Source organism: Charadrius vociferus, unplaced genomic scaffold (genome assembly GCF_000708025.1).
Source record: "Charadrius vociferus isolate BGI_N301 unplaced genomic scaffold, ASM70802v2 scaffold385, whole genome shotgun sequence".
Lineage (NCBI taxonomy): Eukaryota > Metazoa > Chordata > Aves > Charadriiformes > Charadriidae > Charadrius > Charadrius vociferus.
In genome coordinates this window covers 2,453,550-2,474,937 of record NW_009648925.1, presented here as the reverse complement: position 1 = coordinate 2,474,937, position 21,388 = coordinate 2,453,550, and the positions used below count along the sequence as shown (strand labels likewise).

Sequence of the window (21,388 nt, the reverse complement as noted above, 5' to 3'; positions counted from 1 at the left end):
GCACCTGGAAGTCCTTGGCAAAAGGAAGGATCTCCTTTTCTATTCTTTGTTGCCAGCACCTAAAAATGATCTGTGGACCCCTACCCAAGTTAACTCCTTGCACGTACCACCTGCACCTGTAAAAGGGAACCTGCTTAATTCCTCCTGCCAAAGAGGGGGTCTTTCCCTGAAAATGTATTACTTTAGCACTGGCTCCAGACGGTGAGTTGGGGCATGGGGAAGCCCTGGTCCATGTTTCCATCCAGAGGATGTTGGAGGAGCGGGTGATATAAATTCATACAGCTTCCAGGCAGCCGAGGGAGGTTAGCTCCCTCCCTCTGACATCAAAGGTAGGCTTCTAAAGCCGGGGGGTGAATATCTCCCCTTCTGAGGAAGAGCTTGATCACACCAGGTGTCGAGCAGCTCCTAGAGGGGATGATTACTTCCACTTCTCATTATATTAAATCGCTATAAAAATAGCGAAAAAATAATGAATCAGAGAAAACAGAAGCGAGGAGCTAGATGGTACCTGAGGGTCATGGGGCACACCTGCCTCCCATGGGATAATGTTTACAGGTGTTGCCCTAATTGAAGCATCTGTTTGTATCACAGGTGTTTAGTTATTCGAGGAGGGACCGACAAAGGCCTGGGATAGACTGATTTTAGGTTCGCTGCCCTTCAACCTGCAGCGTGGAGGGCAGCATCATAGACAGGGAACAGGGAGCTGCGAGCTGCTTAGGGTAGCACTTCCCAGGCTGATGTTGCCTGGGAATTGCCTTATTAGTCCCAAACTTTCCCATGTGCTGTCTTCACCAGACCTTTTCCCCTGGAATATTTCAGGGCTGTTTCACCTTTCCTGCTTAAGCAGTAAAAATGACTCACTTTTCAAAAATCAACCTGAACCACCTGAAGAAATTTGTTTCATATTCTGGAACATCCTCTGCCCATATCATTGGAAACGATGGGTCTTGGGATCTTGTCTGAACCTGCTTCTTCACGCCCAGACACCGCACATCATACTTAGAGAAGCACATTGAAGACAAGCGAGAGTTAATTCTTTGTAGCAAATTAGCTTGCTGTGTGATGGCAAACACGGACACCTAGTGGTACTCGAGTGCAGGGCACGGAGATCCTTTAAATTTATTCTGGAAAAGAAGTAGGTACAGCAAAGTGTTTTTTCGCATGTTTTCCTCTAAAACAAGGAGAGTTTTGATTATTTTCAGAGAAAGTATCATTGATAGCATAATGCTGGGGAAATAAAATTTGCTTGGCAAGGAGTAGTGAAAAAATTAGGGGAAAATCATCATATTTGCTAAGATTTGTCCGTGCATTTACCAAGAAATAATCAGGTTTTTTTTCTTGTGTCTTAAATATCTCATACCATACCAGATCAGATATCATATTGGACCAGAAAGATTTTCTGCTCCTAAATTAGTCCACAGCAAAGAAACCTCAGCAAATAGTATAGCAATATCATTCTTACCACACCTGTGAATGTTTGTACTCCAGTTATGGAGAGATTTCGTCAGCATGATGAACGGTGGGTTTGCTGGTAAACTGCATAGCTAGGTGCTAAACTGATCTCTCGTGTGCTTTCATCAACCTATTGAGCTCTTTCTGCCAGGATTAATGCAAGCAGTCTGTCTGAATGGCCTCAAACAGCTGCCATGGTTTGTTTTGCTTGTTTTTCCTATTTATTTACAAATAATCTTTCAGAGAAATATTTCCTTCTTCTTCCCCAAATCTAGCATTTCGTCTACGGCAGAGACACAGGACAGGTGAGAACCAGTCCTTGTCCACTGACCCCTTTCTGTAATTGTAAATATCACCTCTGTGGATGGGATTTCTTTCACACCTGCATTAGACACACAAACCACTATGGCACAGAGTGGGGAGACAGGCTGTTCCCGTGGGATTGTGCGTTCAGGGCTCCTTGGGCTAAGATAAGGGATTTTGAGATTGTAGCAGCTGAAGAGAGAAATCTGTAGAGATGAGTGTGCTCTCCTCAAGGGCTCCCCCACTCAAGCTGATAAGCAGATCCCAGTTCTCATTGATTTCACAGAGATACTCAGCATCTTACAAGATTTCTCCCAATTCAGTTTGATTTAGAAGTTGTTCTTTTAAAAACATTTCAAAATATGCTTGCATTTAGCTTCATATGCTAAGAAATGGGGAGGTTGATGGTATTACGCTGTTTTGAGTCAGCTTGTTTACTATCCTCATCTTTAGAACTTTTGAATCAGTGGACTAACGAATTTCTGTCAAATTTGACACTAGAATAAGGACCTCAAAGATTCCTGCACGCTTCAGGGAAACAGACAGCACACAGAGGAGAAAGACCCAAAAGAGGGCCCCTAATGACAGGCAAACAGCAAGAGATCCACACTGCAGAGAAGCATAAAGAATGATTCCTCACACCAGAAAAACTTAGATTTTTGCTCACACCTTTGTAAACACCAAGAATCACCCTTTGAGTTCCAAATCTGTAGGAAAATGAGCTTCATTAGCTCTGCTGCTTGTGCAATCACTTCTTCTGTTTTGTTCTGCTGTATACACAAGCACTTACATATCCAGTCTCTGGTTATATAGAAACTATGATTAAACAGAGACCATTATTGTTCATCGGAGTCGCAGGGTATGAGGCTGAAGGAAAGCAGCAGGTTCCTGCTGTACGGAAGTGAGACGATACATTTATTCTTAGATACAAATCCTGGAAGTCAGCATATAATCAGTCACTCTACGTTTATATATTTACACCTCTGTTTTCCATCAGAGAGCATGGGAGGAGCTTTTCTGATCTGCCCAGTCAGGATTCCCTAGTCTCCCAAGAGGTCCCTAGAGTGAGTTTGGGAAGATGAGGGGATGTTTCTTGTCTTCCAAAAAAAATTGTAGCTGTTTCCTCACTGCACTGGTGGCATGTGGCAATGTGTCTAGCTCATGCTGTAGAGGGGTGAGCTGGAATTTGTCCTGCCGTGAAAGCACAGTGCCGAGGCATCTGGGCTATTGCCAGTCTAGAAAGTCACCCCAGAAACTCAAGCAAGAAAAAAAGCAAGTTTTCTGTTGGACACGCACAGCTAGAAAATTCACAGTTAGAAAATTGACCCACAGCTAGCATTCAAGAGGTTACGGGGTGGGTAGCTTGGATTTCTCACTTCAGCCCAGTAGAATCAATAAGAAGTAAAGGAAACCAGGGCCACAACATGTTGAACTTTGACAAAAGAAATTATTAACTTGGCTTCTAAGGAATACAAATCCTGTCTTTGCCAGTGTAAATATGATGCAAAGATGATTGCCTTCATCCTGCCCTCTCTAACTCCTATTCCTGTTCTTTTTTTTTTTTTTTTTTTTTTTTTTTTTTTTTTTCCTGTTGAACCTGGGCAGTTGTCTGGAGGGTGTGAACTAACCGTGGTGCTCCAGGACTTCACAGCGGGCCACAGCAGCGAGCTGAGCATTCAGGTGGGGCAGACGGTGGAGCTGCTGGAGAGGCCGAGTGAAAGGCCGGGCTGGTGTTTGGTCCGGACGACGGAGCGGAGCCCACCTCAGGAAGGTCTGGTCCCCAGCAGCGCGCTCTGCATTTCCCATTCCCGCAGCAGTGTGGAGATGGATTGCTTCTTCCCTTCAGGAAAAGGTAGGCAACAGTCCGGCAGGTTAAAGACTGTTTCGGATTTCCCCTTTTGTATCATGTAAGTGCAAAGCTGCTTGGGCTGCTCTTGCAGTCGGTGTGGGTAAAAGACTGTTTAGTTGTTAGTTTTGTTACCAGATGTCTGTGAATCGGCACAGCGCTAGCCTAACTCCATTTCCATGAATCAATGTTTGTACGTGTGCGTCTTTTGCTGTGTGGCAGTCGTTATTGTCTTGAGATTCTGGGTCAAAATAAGACCTTTAAACAACAAAGGGACTGGTCTTAGTGCCTAAAAGCCTAGAGGGGGGGAAAGTCATGTTGTATATACAGCCAGGATGCTCCAAATTGTGGATATTTTATGAGAGCCAGAGTGCACACTGGTGCATGGTATTTTAGTGTATCCCTGCTGCCTGTCTATTATTGCAAACAAGCCACCAGTGAGTACTGGTACACCCTATTGACTCGTGAACTGGAGATATTGAGTGTAATGGCACAGCACAGTGGGGAAGGAATCCTTTACAATTAGTGCGCAACAAAACACATACCTGGTATCATCCTGAGAGCTTGGGCTTCACCTGCAATGAATGGTGGAATATTGTTTGTCTCTGTTGATGTTCTGTTCTGAGCAATGTGTGTCCCGCGTATAGCATCCATGCAAACAGGCATAGGAGACGCTCCAGACTGGTAGACCAGAACCGGTTCAGTTCAGCGTGGCCACAGCAGGTCCCCTTTTGGCTGTGCCCCGGCTTTTGGCCACACACAATGCAAGTAAGGTCCAGGGAGGAAAGGCTCATCATCCCACTCCTGACTTCAAGCCCGCAACCTGAACTGGCTTTTTAAATATTATCTTTTTCCTTCTGCATTAATGGAAATAGAATTTGATCCGTTCTTGTTTGAGCAAGTTAAGCTCGGTGGTTTTGTTTGTTTTGAGAAAAAGCATTGAAACCGGACTGTAGTCCGTCCTCGCTCCCTGCCTGCACTCCCCCTGCGGAGGCTGGGAGGGGGGGACACCCCCAGGACACAGCAGCGTGGTAGGGCCGGGGTCTGCAGTCAGAGTTTCCCTTAAAGAGCTCTCTGATCCAAACCTGGGGGAGAAGAGCTTGGCTTTTCCTCTCAGTTTGGATCCCCTGAGCAGGTCTCTTTTGGTCAGGTGATTCCCCTTGCCCTGCTTTGTAAGAGGGAGGAGGTGAAGTCAGTGCTGGCTGTCAGCTCTGTCTGCGGTGCAAACTCCAAACTCGTCACGCGCTTCTTAGACCCGCTGCCACCTCTCCTCCCTGCCACACGCCCAGCGCCCTGCCCTGCTTCTGCTGTCGCAAGAGCCTGTCCTGGTCCTCAGCTCTTCCCTGAGAAGCACTGCAGTTGCTTACATGCAAGTTGAATCTGTGAATAAGCAGAAAAGTAAAGCTGAAAATCAGCCCGGTCTGCGTAAGAGCAGTCACTGCCTGGCGTGACTCACAGGAAGCCAGAGAAGTGTCTGCTGGGTGCAAAGTCCTGAAGTCGGGCTTGGGTCCGCTGCTGAAGGACGCTGTGAGACGCCGCTCAAATTTCATTTGAGTGCGCTAGGTTGTAGAGCTTTTCCTCATATGAAACAAACCCAAAAATTGCAGGAGTAGGCTGTGGAAAGGGAGGCAGGAAATCCCAGGGAGGATGGAGACAGGGTGGCGCAGGGGCTGAGGGCTGGCGGGGGACATGGGGACTCTGCTTCTGGCACGATTGCATGAGCTTTGGGACACAATTGCACCACAGGTATGGTGTGACGGGCACAGTGCCAGGCTGTGGCTGGGGGACCAGAGCCGACTGATGCCTGGAAGCCACTAGGCTGTGTCAGCACACCACCGAGTCTGCGTTAGCACACTTTGCCTGCCTGTGGGGCAGGTTATCTCACGTAACACGCTGTGACCACTTCCAGGTTGGAGCTGGCTCTTGTCCCATCATCTCCAAGCAGGTGCAGAGTGAGCCTGGGGCTGGCTGGCTCCAGCCATGTGTTCATGGCCTTTGTTTCCTTATATCTCGTTCCCCCTCAGCCTCAGTTTTCTTCCTGCACATACCAAAGCTGTATCAGGGAGCCTCAGTATTAATGGGATCTCCAGAAGTGCTGCTAGAAATAATAAAAATAACCACCCAATCCACAATTTTGGCCAGAGTACAGCAAATAGGTTCTGTGTCTAATCAGTTCTCCCTCTATTAGGAAAACAGGAAATTGTTTAAACTGAATGAACAGATGCTGGGAATAAAGAAAGAGGGGTAAGTTTAAAGTTTAAAGGGGAAAGTGCAGTCGCCACTGGAAGAGCCTGCTGCTCTCATGAGGTGATGCATTAGTATGATACATGGCTTCTGACTATTCAGATTCGTGTCCTTTTCTACTTCCAGTGGCTTTAGGCATGGGTTGGACTCAGAAGCCCTTGGTCCAGGCTTCCAAAATATCTGTCCTTTCTCTACAACCCGGAACAAAGGCTGACACATTTTATATCAACATCAAATGGTGTCCCCTGTCTGTTTCAAGTATGTAAACACACACAGTGGCAGAAGAACAGGTTAATAGCTGAATTTTGCTTGCAGTTACCAAGACATAATTCTTTGCTTTTACAAGGACTGTAATTTCAAGAACAGAAAGTATCTATACTCAAAACTTACCACTTCTAATAAGAGAATTTGCCATCTATGACAGAAACATGTGGAGTTTTGACAAGTATTAAAACATAGTTACAACTGCTTAGTGGGAAATGGCTAATTACTCTATTTGGCGCTATTGTAAGTTATGGTGGACTATAACTGTAAGTCATGTGGCTCACAGAAGCTACCTACCATCCTTAAAATGAAAGAGTAAAGAAAGAAATATGTCAGCCAACAACTGAACAGATGAAGGCTTGAAAGATTTGGTGGGATCACCAGAACATTTTGTAGAGCATCAATGCAAGTCCTCATCAAACAAAAAAATAAGCCTTTTTAAACAGCCTCACTGAAAGCCACTGGAAATGCAAACCCAAACTTCACAACTGAACACGTGCTCTGGCTCTTCCTCACTTTTTTACACTATTCCTTTGAAAATAGGTAATGAATTAACATAAAATATTGCAAAAGGAAAAAAGTGCTGCAAATATCTGAGAACAAACCTGAAAGAGAACACTTCCTACATTTTGTGATGAAGTATCTTTACAGATTTCTCTTGTTGTTGACCCATAAAAGTGCAGAGACTTTGAAGACTGGTCTCCCAGCCTTCCGTCTGACTGCTGGCTCTGTTCCTTTGGAGGATACACATTTGATTTTTTCACAACTTGACTACAACTCAGAGCCCATGTACAATCCTGCCTGTCCTTCTTTTCTGATGATCTGACAGTGTTTGCAATTACCCTCTGTAAAAAGGTGAACAGCTTTCTGGGATTCACCTTTTGCAAATGATTTACAGACGATTGAGTAAACGGAACTCATCTGCAGTCTCTGTTACTGCACTCCAGATTTTGTGGGATGGTTGTTTTTTTTTTCTGACTAGCATTCCTAGGACGGAAAAAGAAAGACCTGTGACACTAGGAATGAAGCTCTGTTTGAACTATCCCACGTGGCTAATTACAGGAAAGCTGTGACATTTATTCCTGTCTCTTTTACCCTATAATTGAGCTCTAAGGTATTAAGCTATAAATTTCAAATTAAGAGAGAAATCCACGTGGATAGAAAGCAACTTAATGACCTAGCCAGTATTCATTAAGCACACTGTGACAAGCATATTCCCGGTGTCAGCCTGTTAGCTTTGACTGAGTGATTCCAAATTTGAATTTGGCCCATGAAAAACATTTAGATGAAATCTTGACCTTAAAACTCTTGTCTTATGACCCCTCACCCAGAATTTTTCTTGTAACATCAAAGTCGCAGTGTCATTCAAAGAGTAACAAAGGCTAGTTCTTGCAGTAATTTTAAGCAACCTCCATCACCAAAGGAAAAAGAAAGCATTAAAAAAAATAGGGGTTTATGGCACTTGTTTTGGATTGATGATATGCAAAGGGTCCCCGTTCCGGGCCCCAAACCAGATCCTGCCTGCAGGATATTTGTGTCTGGTACATATCTCTGGAGGAGATGAGGAATATATTTTTTTAAGATGCTATGAAAACATCTTGCTGTGCAGGCAGATGGCCACTTAATGGCAGTGCTTTGGTGGCAGTGGTGGGTCCTTGTAACAGAGCAAACTGAGAATTACTTGGGTCTCTTCCGACTGAAGAGGGAACATAGGTCTTGCACGGTGTATGTTAGCAGGGTGAGCATCTTGCCTGCGCTTCCCAGATGGGTCACGTTAGCCCCAGTGCATCAGCTGGGAGAGCACCAGACTTTGGGCAGGAGGGGCAGGAGTTTCGGTGCTGCTCAGGTGGCAGCTCAGGGGGTCACCCACCCGATCCTACAGCCAGAGAGAGCCTGTGGCTGGTAGGTATGATGGCAGGCTGCACCGTGGAAGAAGGAAGCAGAATAAGGATCTAATGAGGCTGGTGAGAAGGAAAAGAGGTCACACTGAGACCTACGTTTTTGTGACCACTCCTTGTGAGAAAGAGCAGATCATTTAATGGATTAGCGCTTAAAGCTGGTGAGGCTAATCCAGCTCTTGTTGGGGTTGGAGGTCTCTTTCCTCCAGTTCCTGATCTCAGAAGAGTGATCTACCTAGGGAAAAACAAAATTGTTTCTTCCCACGTCTCTGTTTTTAAGAATGTCTTGGATTTTAGTGGAGGAAAAGAGTCTAGGCTGCCTTTATTGTGTTCCTGTTCCTGTTGAGTATTAAATTGCAATCTGCATTGGCTCATGCACTTTCTCTGTTGTGTTTTAAACAATCTCTGTTGTGAAACATATTTGATGGTAATGATTCCTGATGTCCCAGGGGAGCTGTATGAGGACGATTCAGAAGTTTTAGCACACTGCATTAAACCTTCAGTTGTCCTTGTAGAGGCTGAGAAATTGGGTTTGTTTTTGAAAGTCTTAATTGAAAGCAGTCATTAAAATGTTTGTAAGGCTCTGAACTAAAGGAAACATTTCATGAGGTAACACAGTTGATTTAACTGGCACATAAACAGGTCATGGGCTTTCTATTAAGCAAACAATGTTCAGGCTCCCATTGTCAATATAAATATGTAGTATTTAAATAAAAAGCAAACCCTCGCCTCTGTTCCTAATACCATTTCAACAAAGGGGTTCAGAGTCAAAATTTCACAGTATAGACTGTCGTTCAAGAGAGGTCATGTGGACCCCTCCTGCCAGCATTTACTGCCTCATGGCATCCTTGTTACAAGTTCAGGACGTGACTTATGTAGAAAAGTCACATCAGGAAAGTTTTTCCTGTGTTTTCACTCCTTTTCAATTATGATAGAGCAGCTGGAAACCAGTCGGCTAACCAGCATGGTGTAACACAGCAGCTCTCTGTAGGCCAACATCAAGGCCTTCTGGGGCCCAGCTTGGGACTACTGCTCTACCTCAGTATATAAGTGTGGCTCCATGCAGTTGTGAAAGGAATAGGAATAGAAAGATGAAAGAACTCAAAACCACTTTGCTATTTCAATCCGGTCACCTTTTCCCTTGTTTTTTTTTCTCCTCTGTGTCTCCCTCCCCTCCCTCATCAAACAGCAGCTGTTTGTCTTCACTTTCACAGCCCTTCACAACTTCTCCCCACCATGTCTCTCCCTTCTGCCTCAGTGGGCAATGTTTGCACTAGTGCTGGAGAGCTCGTGATGCCTCGCTCCCCCACCTACTAGTATCCTTTGATTCCGGACCTCTATGCTTTCTCCAACTTCATAGTCACCCTGTGGAAGAACTCAGATACCCATAAAGTGTCCATCCTTGGTGTTGTCCATGCTTACATCTTCTCATGGACTGTATTATCTCCACAATAATAAAAAATGAACAAATATTTAGCAACAGTTGGCAATATGTGTGATGAGATCTGACTTTCATTGTTTCTAAGAGGTAAGACAGGTCAAGCCTGAGAGGATAAGCCATATCTTTTTCAGGGTATTCATATCACTATGACTGTAGCTTTACCAGGGTTTTTACCTACTGGGTACATCAAGAAGACAAAACTATACTGACAAATCCTTGCGTAGTCAAGCCCTAGAGGCAGCATCTGTCCGAGCACCACCTGGGTAACTAGATAAGCTAGGCACAGCCTGACCAAGCATGGCAAGTACTTGTCCTCCATGGTAAGTCATAGCCGCTACAAGTCATGGATGCAGATTCTATGCAGGCTGTTGGAGCCACGTTCTGATGGTTTGTGAGTACACATCTCTGAAGTGGTATTTCTATTTCATTATTTTTTCTTATTTTCAGTATGACATCACTAGATATTTAAAGCTAGATTCAGCCATGTAGGCTTGTTCAGGACTTATCAGGTACCAGTAAAGTCAATTATACTTATTGATTCAGCTGCTTTATTATCTAATCAAAGCAAAAGTTCTCCAGTGCTCTACCTGGAACTTTATTTTTGTGGAGAAGTACAATTTTGATGAATGCTTTGATAAAACAGGAAAGGCTATTTTGGGGGAAGTTGCTTTGCTTTTGTACAGTGGACTTTTATTATTTTAAACACAGGAGTCTTTGTTTAAAAGAGAGAAGGCCTGAAAATTTTCTTGTTTACTTTGCCTTTGCTTCCCCTTCTGACAGGGGGTAAAACTTTATCCACCTAGGCCCCTGTCAGCTTAACCCCAAATTTCACTGTATGGTGTCCATGCTGGTTTTTTCCGTGGAAAAGGAAAAAAAAAAAAAAAAAAAAAGGAAGGAGTTACAAATGCTGTGGCCAACTGAGCTCATCACAAATGCCAGAGGTTTCAGCACCTGATTTGGCAGGGAAACTTGGGAGAAGCTCAGAAGTGTTGTAATCCACACATACTGTGATCGCAAATGGTCCGCTCAGGATTAGACCATTGATACTGTAATGTTTGGATACATCACCACTTGTTGAACCTGATGCCCCAATGTGGGACCATCCACCTGCTTTTCCCGCTGCTTCTTTCAGCGTTGTCATAGGTCACCCTTGCTGCATATGTACCAGGAGCAACTTGAGGAGTACAGCAAATAGGGAAAGCACAGGATAAAACTGGGCAGAATTCAGTAGCTGATGTTGCATGACTGTCAGGGCACCTGAGCTAAAGATCCCTTTGGCATTACAGTCTCTGACAGCTTTATTATTGTGCAACTCATGCTCAGTTTTCTAATGCGTGGCTTACAGCATCTTTGGGACCTTTGCTTAATTTGTCTGGGATGCTTTCAGAGAATAGGGTTTCCTGGTAGCAGATATCATATTGATTACCTGTATCTCATCATTAACATACTGGCACCATCATCCCAGGTTTTGACTAAGTATGGGATAGAATTACTGCCTATTGAGATAATAAATCATTCTGGTTTTAGCATCAAATTAGTCAAGGCCAACTAAACAAAGAGGAAAACTGGCAGAGAAACCCTAATAGTGGTTGAATGGAAAAGCATCAGCAAAAATGTAGTGCGAGATGTTTCCAAACTCTGCGTGGATCTGTAAGAGGACAGAAACATTCACATTTCAGAAGGGTTAAATGCTAGTCTCTGCGGAAGGAAGCAATAACCATGGTGTATCGCTGCTACGCAGGCCCCTGCCAACACTGCACAGAGTGTTGCTCATGAGATGTCTATTTCCAAAATGAAAAATCTCTCGCAAGATAAAGAGTCATTTGTTTCCTTTAGATATGGTTGTGGCTTTATCAGAGAGGCAGTTTTTGGAAGAGGGTACAGTTACTTATTGCAGCGCCTCTGTTTTGTGGAGAGATGGTGGTTTGGCAGGTCCAGGGTTGGGTGGTGGAGCTCAGTGTACAGCTGACCAAGTGGACTGGGTCTCCCTTTCAAGGACTGAAGCTGCAATGAGTGAGGGAAAGGGGGAGAGGGAACACAGCTCTAAAGAGGCTTTCTCTTATTCCCTCCCTGGACCTGCTTCCTCCCTTCACTTGCTTTATTTCTGCCTGTCTCAGATGTTGAAAGCAACACTCAGGGAGATGTGGCTAAGCATTTTAAGATGAGGCAGAGAAGGAGCGTGGAGTCACCAAGACATGGCCATGCATCCTCCTGACTCTTGATGTTTCTCCAAGACTCTCACAGCTTGCTGAAGTTTGCTTGTAAAGTCATTGTTAGAAGGCATTTTCATGCTTCCCCACAGGAAAAAAAAAAAAAAAAAGTAATGCAGAGTCCCTCACTGCATTACGCTCAGGACCACATTTCCTCCCACAGCCTCTGTGGAAGACCAGGGTTATAAATTCTCCATGCCCTCCTGGCTCTCCTGCCCGCCTTCCCAGGTTCCTTTCCTAGGGCCAGCCCATGCTTTCCAGGGGCAGGTTAAGCCAACACTGATATTCAGGGCTTGGGATGAAGTTGTGCTCCTCAGCGCAGATGCTGAGAAGCCCCACAGCACTGCTTTCCCTATCCTCTTTCTGCAGCGAAGCAGGAACCTCCCTTCTTGGCTGCAGCTCTCTCACGGACAAAGGGAAGGTCCCAGCTGATCCCTGCTGCCAGGACCTCACTGCTTAGGTGAGGGGTGGGTGAGTGGCCACAGCCGCCTTCTGGATCCGGCAAACCATCTGAGAGGGGACAGTCTGGGAGGACCTCAGCTGGGCATACCTGGACAAACAAGACTGCACTGGTCCTATTTTCCCAACTTGTCTTCAAAGACATGCTGGAAAAGAAGTCTTTATTTTTTATTGCTCACATATCGATGTCCCAAATGTTGGGACATCACAAAGGCCAAAGCCAGTTTTACTAAGTAAGTACTATACTTTTAGTTCATTCAGTGAGGTTGTTTCCTGGAGCAATCTGGGCTGTGCAGCATCCCGTATTGCCTGGGGAGGACCAGAGGCATCTCCCATCAAAAGGACTCTAAGCCAAGAAAGGCTTGTCCTGCCCAGTTCCCAGCTCTCCCAGTGATCCCAGCACATGTCCTTTCATAAAATGACTGAGCCTTCCCTTGTGTTAGCAGTGTTAGAGCAGAGAGAGGGGCCTTTGAAGAGACTCCATGAAAAGTGCTGATTGAGCCGGAGCAAGGGTTGTTCTGCTGAGAAAGGACTCGGGCTCCCGCTGGGACACTGAGGTTCAAGAGACCAGCTCAGGTCAGGTATCATCCAAGGCTCTCTGCGCAGTTCTCCAAGGGAGCCACCTACTGAAAATGGTCTGAATATGATGCCTGTTTCTTTTTATTAACTGCTTAGGGGCCCTATAGATGCCTTCCGGTTCTTCTCCTCCTTTGAGCTGTGGTACCTCAGTGGATTGCAGACACCAGGGCAAGCAGGTGGAGTAGAGAGTTCAGTTTGTAGCATGAGGTTTTATACTCGCTCTGACCTGAAGCCAGCAGCCATAACATCTCCACGCCTCTGCCCCACTAGTGAAAAACAAGCAGCCCAGAGGAAGGGTATAAAAATAGCTCCTTGAGTAAAATCTATTTCCTCTGTATTTAGTCGTGTGTCTTGAAATACATGTAGTGTGGTGGGAAGGGGGGAGTTGTTCTGGAGCGCTTGGCCCATCGAGCTAACAGGAAGGTCATCCTGAAAGAGCAATGGGAGCATGTGGATGGCTTGCGTCTTGTGTTTCCTCTGAGGCCAGACTAAATTTAGCAGATTCACAGATGGACATCGGACTGTAATCCATCCGGGACTGCAGGGGAAAGAGAGGGATCTGGGTTGTTTGCTGAGGCTTTTTGCTGTGTAACCAGCTTCAATGAGCCACCATTCATTATTATGTTCCTCATGGGTTTCTGCCTTGCTCAATATGCTGTAACTTACTGCCTGATCTGTACTGCCTTTTCCCTGAAATGTTTAAGGTTTAAGCATGAAGGAAAAATAAACCACTGGTTCTAGGTTCATTCCTGACATCCCTGCTAACTTAATATCAAACTGTGGATGTACTTTTTAATAGCATCATCACAAAGGTTGAACCTGCAACTGGTACTTGCAAGAACTGCGGTAACACAAATACTAATGATTGATGATTTTGGCTTCCCCAAAATGTTGCCTCCTCACTCTTTCAGCTTCCAGACAGTTAAAGGGACTAATCCTAAATGCAGTATTTGCACCCTGCAAGGCCTGTATGCTGCTGGGCTGGTCCTTCCGTTGCTAATCTTAAACAAATATTTCATGAGTATGTTTTGAAATGAACTAGCTCTGCTAAAAATCCCATTTCCCTGACCAGTCTGAGCCGGAGATAGGCAAACTGCAATGCAAAGCACATGTGTATTAAATAATATATTTCAAGTAATTGAAATTATGTTTCTGTATATCTGCTTCAGCACACTGCACAGATTTGATATATTGATCCTGACACAAGAAGCCTGATTTTCCTGTCATTTACGCAAGCATTTTGTCAGAGCAGTTATTCCCAGGTTACACATTTTGCAAAAGAGCCTGAACCAATGTCAAGTTGCTTAGTTCAGATTAATCCCAAATTCTAGGAAGCAGAGTTAATGTTATTGTCACTATGATGGCCTAAAAATCTTGGGCAGGAGGTTATTTACATAAATGCCAGTGCATTTTTTTCCATTCATGTTAACACAAAAGATACTATCTCTTCTTACAAATGTTGCCTGTAATGTCAGGATTGTATTTTTCTTTTCTTTAAGGCAGAGACCATATTTGACTATATTTTCCTTAAATCTGTTTAAATAAGTCTCTCATAGTTCAGAACAGCTAAAGAACAGTTCCCTTTTTATTATAAGAGGTTAAACCAGTCTTGTCTTTGGATGTCCTGAGCATTTATTAAAAGGTGCTATTTTACATATGTATCATGTATTCTTCATAAATGCACTGAATAATTATTGATTTTACAGAACTGTAATGCAGTGAAATAAGTAATTTTTTTCTTTCTAGAGTTTGTAAAATGCAAATTAAATTTTACACAGTGTAAAAATAGAGAGAGATAATTGCTTGCATATTGCAGTAAACATTGGGATGGTCTCCAGTCTCTCTAAAGGTGTGCTTTCCAACAGAAACAATAGTAGTACACTATCCAACTCTTCACATAATAAAGCAGCCTTGACTGCTTCTCTTAAGCAAGACAATTTGCAGCTCGTGTGTTGATAACTCCTGTTTTCATGAAGGGGACCTAAGGTTCCATGTTTCTTCACCAATCACATTAAACTGCCTGATGCCAAACTACAATTTTTTATTGCCCTTTGCTTTTGCAAGCCAAAGATATTACAAGTTAAAAAGTAGCACCCAGTGTTCATATTTCAAGGGCATTTTTCTATTTTCTAGACTAAGGAGGAACACTGAAATCTTTTAACTCAAGATACACTTTAAAAAAGTATTTTTAGGTCTTCATACATTTCATTACTCCGTCCAGACTGTACCCAGCTCTTTATTTCCTCTGCAGATTTCACATATCTTCAGAATTTTAAGTTAATAGTTGCATTTTGCCAAGGAATATATACCCACTTTCCTTGGAAATCTATGGGAATTGCATTTAGGTATCAGAGGACAGATTCTGGCATTAAGAAACAAATGGCATTCTTCAGGAAAGCACCGAAGAGTTTATTAACTCTGCAGGACTCTCACTCAGTGAAATAAGCACATTTTTCCTTCTACTGACTGCAAAAGTCAAATTAAGTTTCCTGCAGCGTGAAGGAATCAGAGCGGTCTTGCTGCAAAGGAAGGCCATTCTAACCCATGGAAAAGCTTAGTAAAAAAAGAGGGTTTTGCATGGATGGCAGGGGAAGGTAGTTCAGGCTTTACACCTCAGTAGTCTTCATGGCCATTGCACATCTGTTCAGACAAATCTGCTGCAGTTGTGCTATGCATACACGGTGCTGCTCCACAGGACAACCGCTTTGTACATAGCCTTCACCTGGGAGCTAAACACGTTCTGCAATGTTCAACCTGCTATAGCCTTTCCTTATTTCGAAGATGTGTCTTTCTGTACGTAAAGATGCAAAAATACAAATGCCGCCCCCCTTCAGCTTGCTCATTGCCATCATAAAACTTGCTACGGGACATGCAGGCACAACGGAGACGGGCCTGATCTCAGCAGCACTGGGAGCTGGTGCTTCTCTCTGCTGAGCAAAAGATAGTTGGCCAGATGGAAATACCCATTTTGTCTCCCATAGGGTGGCTGAAGCTCTTTGAGCATCAGATATGTGTCCTGTGCTTCTGCGAGCAGCCAGGATCTACCATAGTGAGTGTGATCACTGACACCAGGAGATAGTACAACAGTACGGGTGATGCAACATTCCTATACCTTGAGGCTTTTGCAGTAAAATCTGAACAATAATGACGGGAGAACCAAGGCAGATCAAGGAACCGATCTGAGCTAAAATGAAATTTTTTCCACCCTAGGTTAATTTTAACCTGGATCTCTTTGTGGATCAGATTCGCTGTGAGGCTGCACAAACATTTCTGTTGGCAGAGGGGAAGCGGCAGGAAGGAGCAGGCACCTGGGAGAGACAGAAAAGGCAACAAAGGGTTTTGGCAGGGCTGTTGGCTCTTGACAACTCAAACTGCTCATGGAACTATCATGTAATGTGGAGCTGTTACATACCAAGAGATCAGCTGAACATAGGAATTAAAACATGCTCCATGACATCGCGTACTCGTCCCTCTCACAGAAAGACAACAGGTTTTTTCTGTCTGTCAGTGACTGGAAATGCCAATGTGTACAAGTCCAGCTTTTGGCAATGCCTGATGGTACCAAGCAGAAGGAGGATTTCTAGAGTATTTGGTGCTGGACTACCAATTGCTCACTGGCATTCCCGGGAGCAGCATTTCTGTACAGGACATCAGCAGAAATCCTGCCTGTCAGAGGGAAATCCTAGAAATGCCATTATTGCTAGTCTGGGGACACTTAAGAATGAAAGCAGTGGGCAGAGGTGCTCCACGCTGATAGAAGCAGAGGGGTTATGTTCTAGCCAGTCATTCCACCAGCTGATAAAAATACCTTAACAACTATTTTTTCTTAATTCTCCGCACAGCAGGCTGTGTGTTATGTGTGCCCTTGTTATTTATGCCCACCATAAGTTTCAATAACAGCTTTCCAGATTCTTTTATGCTTGTCTTAGATGTGGTATTGTAAATCAGAAAGCTTTGCCATCCTAAACATTGCCTGGTAAGAATTCCTCTGCATTTTCTTTTTACCCTGGAAAAAAGAGAAGTGGAAAATACAATTAATGCAATAATTTGGCCCAAATAAATAAAGGCTTTTACAATATTGACATTGAATTTTATTTTAATTCCAGTCCAATTCCTCCAGACTGGCCAAACGGAATATTTTCTCTCAACTAGCAAATGACATGGGCCAGTTTTTTAATTTTTCTTTTAGCTTGTCTTGAACCATAATTGTGTTGGACACGGGGTGGGGGGATAGGCAATGAACAGAACTTGCAATTTTCTTCAAAACATCTCAGGAAAATAGTCTGAATACTCTTCCAATTAAAAACAAAAACAAAAACAAAACCCACAGTAAACAAAAAAAAAAAAACCAACCAACAGGTGTCAACTTACTCTAAGGAAGGAGAAATGCCATTTAAAGAGAAAATTAGCTGTGGTTTCTACCATCCAAATAGAACAACCTCAGGCAAGTTGAGACAGGCAGGTCAGGAATACTTTTGTTGTACTATTAGTCTGTAGTTGCTAAAACAGCAACTCACCTTTGTCATGCACGAGTGGGTGAGGCTCCTGTTTGTCTTGGAAAGCAGACCATGATGGGCTGAGATAGGCTCCTGATTTCCCCACTGAGGCCCAACACAGTGAGACAGGAGCCAAAACATGTCCAAAAGGCAGCGCTTTAATGCTTTGTGTCTTCCATCATTGGGTATTGCAGTAACTCCCAAAGATAAGTCTCTGCTCTAATGGAGATAAGTGCTTCAGGAAATGAACACAAAACCTGCTTTAAATTTTTATTTCACTCTTTTTTTGCTGAAGGGTTGTGGGTTTTTTTTTATTCTGACCAGTAGCTTGTTCAGGATATGTCCACCATCCACCATAGCTCTCCAGAAACCAATTCATACCCTACTAACATAACGTGGTACATGGCTCCACTTACTGAGCCTCACGTGTTAAACTGGTTTCTGAGGTGCAGCTCTTTGCTGCAGCCACGTTTGAGCGTAACTCATCTGGTGGTACTGCTGGTGGGTCAGACAAGGCCTCTCTGCTCACACAAGACTTTGCTGAAGCCGTAGAGCCAGTCCAGGGGCAGGTGAACTTGCGCTGAGGTCTTGGAGGAAGGCGGTGGGGCAGGACTGTACACCAGCTTCAAACTGTTTTCTTACGCGACTCACCATCAGAAAATGGTTACTCTGTTTAGGAATTAGCTGTATATATAGCGGAATCGGTCCAGTGCCCAGGAAACCAGAGGAACTGGACAATGTAGGAGTGTGTTCTGATATATCTGAAAGGCAAAGTTAAACTGGAGGTTGAAGGGGCACATGCATTCTGCAGGTCTGTTCTGCTCCCGGGAGTGGGTGACACTCCTAGACTAACATTAATATTTTGGGGGCAACTCCAAGTTCCCTTGAAACAGACTGAATCACATGAAAGCTTGTGTGTGTATCTTATTCTGCAGCCTGCTCTACAGCCATCCACCTCGTGCTGTTTACTTGATGATCTTTTTAGGATACTTTTGGGATAAGTCTCCAAGCAACTTCTCTTTTTTTTTATAGGGTCTTCCTACTTTACAGGATGCAAAGAAAGAAAAGAGATGGGTTGCAAATTAGGAAGGAAAGTTAGGCTAATGTCAGTAGGGAAATTCTGATGTTTGGGAGAGGTGGGTTGTGCAGTACCTAAAGGTGAGCTCCATCTCAGCACAGAAGACAGGTCTAGTTCTGGTCTTTAAGGCTTTACAGTAGACGTGGTGGACCAGGATGCTGTTTGGTCATGTCAACTCTTCTAAGTTTACAGCATGATGTTTACAGCAGAGGGATCAGGAATGATATATTCTAACATTTGCTGAACGTATGCCTGCGTTGCACTTCAGCGTGGAGTTTGTGCTGGACTGTCTCTATTTCTTCTTAATTTGTTTGTGTTAGCTAGTTGGGAATGTTCTTTTTTTGCCTACCACTGTGCTGAACTGAGAAGCCAAAAACCTCTCCTTGGAGTTGTGCTCCCTTGCGCCAGGAGGGAATATGACTCTATTTATTTATTTATTTATTTTTAATTTATTTGATCTGTTTTAATACCCAATAAAGTTGTTGTTTTTTCCAACTGGCACGACAACGTTCTGGCTATTTTTAAAGAACTTAGTTCATTTGATTTAATCTAATGAATGTTTAGTGCTGTTGAAAATAGCTGGAGCCAGAGCCAAGAATAATGTACTGAAATGTGCTGGTTGAGCAAGGACTGCTTCGCTCTGCCAATCTGCTTTCCCTCCAATTGTTCAGATTTACCTGGTTTTGTGAGAAACATTTGCAGGCAAGACATATTGATTGAGGTGCTTTTTAATAGTAAATCTAAAGACTGATAATGTCAGAGCCATATTTTGCCACGCTTATTTCAAGACACATCAAACAATAATACCTCTTCTTGCTGTTCAGTGTAGGAAGTCTAATCTCTGTTTCAGGCCACTTTAAAGGGAACATGAAATGCTAATATCCTTTTATTGCACACAGGAAAATTGAGGCATGAAATGATAATTTTTTTTTCCCCTAAAGTCACCCAGAAAGCAAGTGGGAGAATCAGTAAAGAAACTAGTCAGCTAGCATCTACTCAGCTCGTTAAGCTGCCGTGAAACTCTTGATTTCTCCATGAGCTGAAACTAGACCATAGTCAGAAAACAAATTCTGCTAAGTCCTTGCTCCTGGTGTTTCTCACTGACTGGTTCTCAGCACGTCCGTGTTTACTGTCCTGCCTGCACCGTCTGAATTGCTCTGCAGGGGCACCTGACTCTCCCTATTAACGAAGCTTAAATTTCATGCATGTCCTTGCACTATGTGAATAAGTCTCTGCAAGTCATATCACATAGTTAACTGATGTCTTTAAAACTGTACGAATCCATCTTCCTTTTGCCATCTCTGAGTTATTTCTGTTAGATAGCTTTTTCCCCTATTCCTTCATAAGAAAGGAGTAGCTAATACTTAAGCTTCATTGGATTAAAAAAATAAATCAGCCATAATACATCTTACTCCATCATAGTGGTGCCCGTAGGGATGGATTTTCTGCAGAGATCACTTTACACCCTAAAGCACAATGTGGGATTGACTTGCATAAGTAATGAACAGATGCTCCTGACGGCTATTACATTATTCATCTCTCTATATATGTGATGGGGGAAGGAAACAGCACCTGTTACTGTGGGAGAAATGTTGTCACCACTGTTCTGCATTACAGACCTCCCAGGGCAATCTGGGCAGGCTTTTTTCACTGCCTTTCTGTTGACCCAAATGAAACCAGACCAGTTTCCATCCTCTAGTTATTTTGTCGTGTGTTTCCCTCAGATAAGTCCCTCAGTTTATAACCTAAGAAAATGAAATTGCTGCTGCAGTTATGAAGGTGCTCTGGAGACAGTGTAAAAATATATGTGTTCCATCTTTAACCCCAACATTTGCACAGGAGGACTGGCTAAAAGTATTAGAATTTATTTCCCCTCTACAGCAAAAATAATTTCTACAGACTCTCTCAGATTTCACGTGAAAGGAACTCATATGCCCTGGGGGCTTTCTAAAGGTGTATTTAAGAGCAGACAGAACTAATTTTCTCATCATCCTGACATTAGACTGAGATGCCTTCTCTTCTGTCGTCTGCGTTGCACAGGGCAGCACACTTGGTCTGTGGTGCAGGCACACTGCTAACAGCCTTAGCTTCACATGCAGCATGTCAAGACCCTAAAATTTTCTCAGCTGCTCCACTGCAGATAACAGGGATTGTGTTTGGAGTGTGGTGCCAGGAGATGTTTCCTCAAAGAATTCTTGCGACTCAGGTATAGGTTAGGGCAAGGGCAGGAATCTTCGCCAAGGGACATACAGGTTATTCAGGGACCACAGAGTCATACATTAATGCACCGTGTCCAATAATAACATGAAAAATATAATTTGGTATATAATATAATATAACATGGGAAGTGAGGTTAAGGACCCTATGGGGTCCCAAGCAAGTGTCTCCTCACCCCTCATCGAGGGCAAGTGGATTGTGAAGATTTCCCCTCCCGTGTGATCTCTGCAACGCTGCTACTTCCCAAAGGCCCAACTCCCTACTTGACACTAAAGTCTCAGTGCAGTTGACCGCATAGTTCCCACTGATGCCGATGACCTAAGACTTCCTCATCCAGGGCTGACGCGGAGCCAGACTGGGCCCACAGCATGTCTCCTCTTCTGCTTTAGAGAAGCTAATTGATATGATGTGATTATTAAGAATACATCTTTCAGTCTTGTTTTTTGAAATATTTATTGCATGTATAATTCATCAGTGAGTATGCACAGATATACGTATTTTTAAAGAGCAACTTTTTAGATATAACCTTCACAATATCACTAGAAATGTAGATTGGGAGCAGGGGGTGGAGGGGAGCCTGCTTCCCCCCCTCCCCCCCTTCAATAATGACTTCTCGTTTTAATTAAGCAGTTTTTGAGAGCTGGGATTGCACCTTAAGTACGTTTTAAAGTTTGGGTGCAACTGCAAGAGCTACAAACTTGCTTCGGAACCCCCCTGAGAGTCTCGGGCTGTGCTGCCTCAGCGCTGCCTCACTGAAACTCCCCTCCGCCGGCGCTGTTCCAGCGCTGTGGCTCTGCCGTAACACGCACCGCGTTTCCCGCATGCTCTCCCTCGGCCCGGTGGCTCAGACACTCCACGAACGCGACCAACCGAGCCCCCTGCGATGCCAGCCCTCGCCCAT

At 44.0% G+C, this 21,388-nt stretch overlaps 1 protein-coding gene across 1 annotated transcript in view; it reads left to right on the top strand.

Moving 5' to 3' along the window:
• Nucleotides 1-21,388, top strand: part of KALRN (kalirin, RhoGEF kinase) — a 359,509-nt gene that overhangs the window by 258,214 nt on the left and 79,907 nt on the right. The window contains exon 34 of the mRNA XM_009887315.1: nucleotides 3,361-3,607. Coding sequence (XP_009885617.1) covers nucleotides 3,361-3,607 — 247 coding nt within the window. The remainder of the gene's footprint in view (nucleotides 1-3,360; nucleotides 3,608-21,388) is intronic.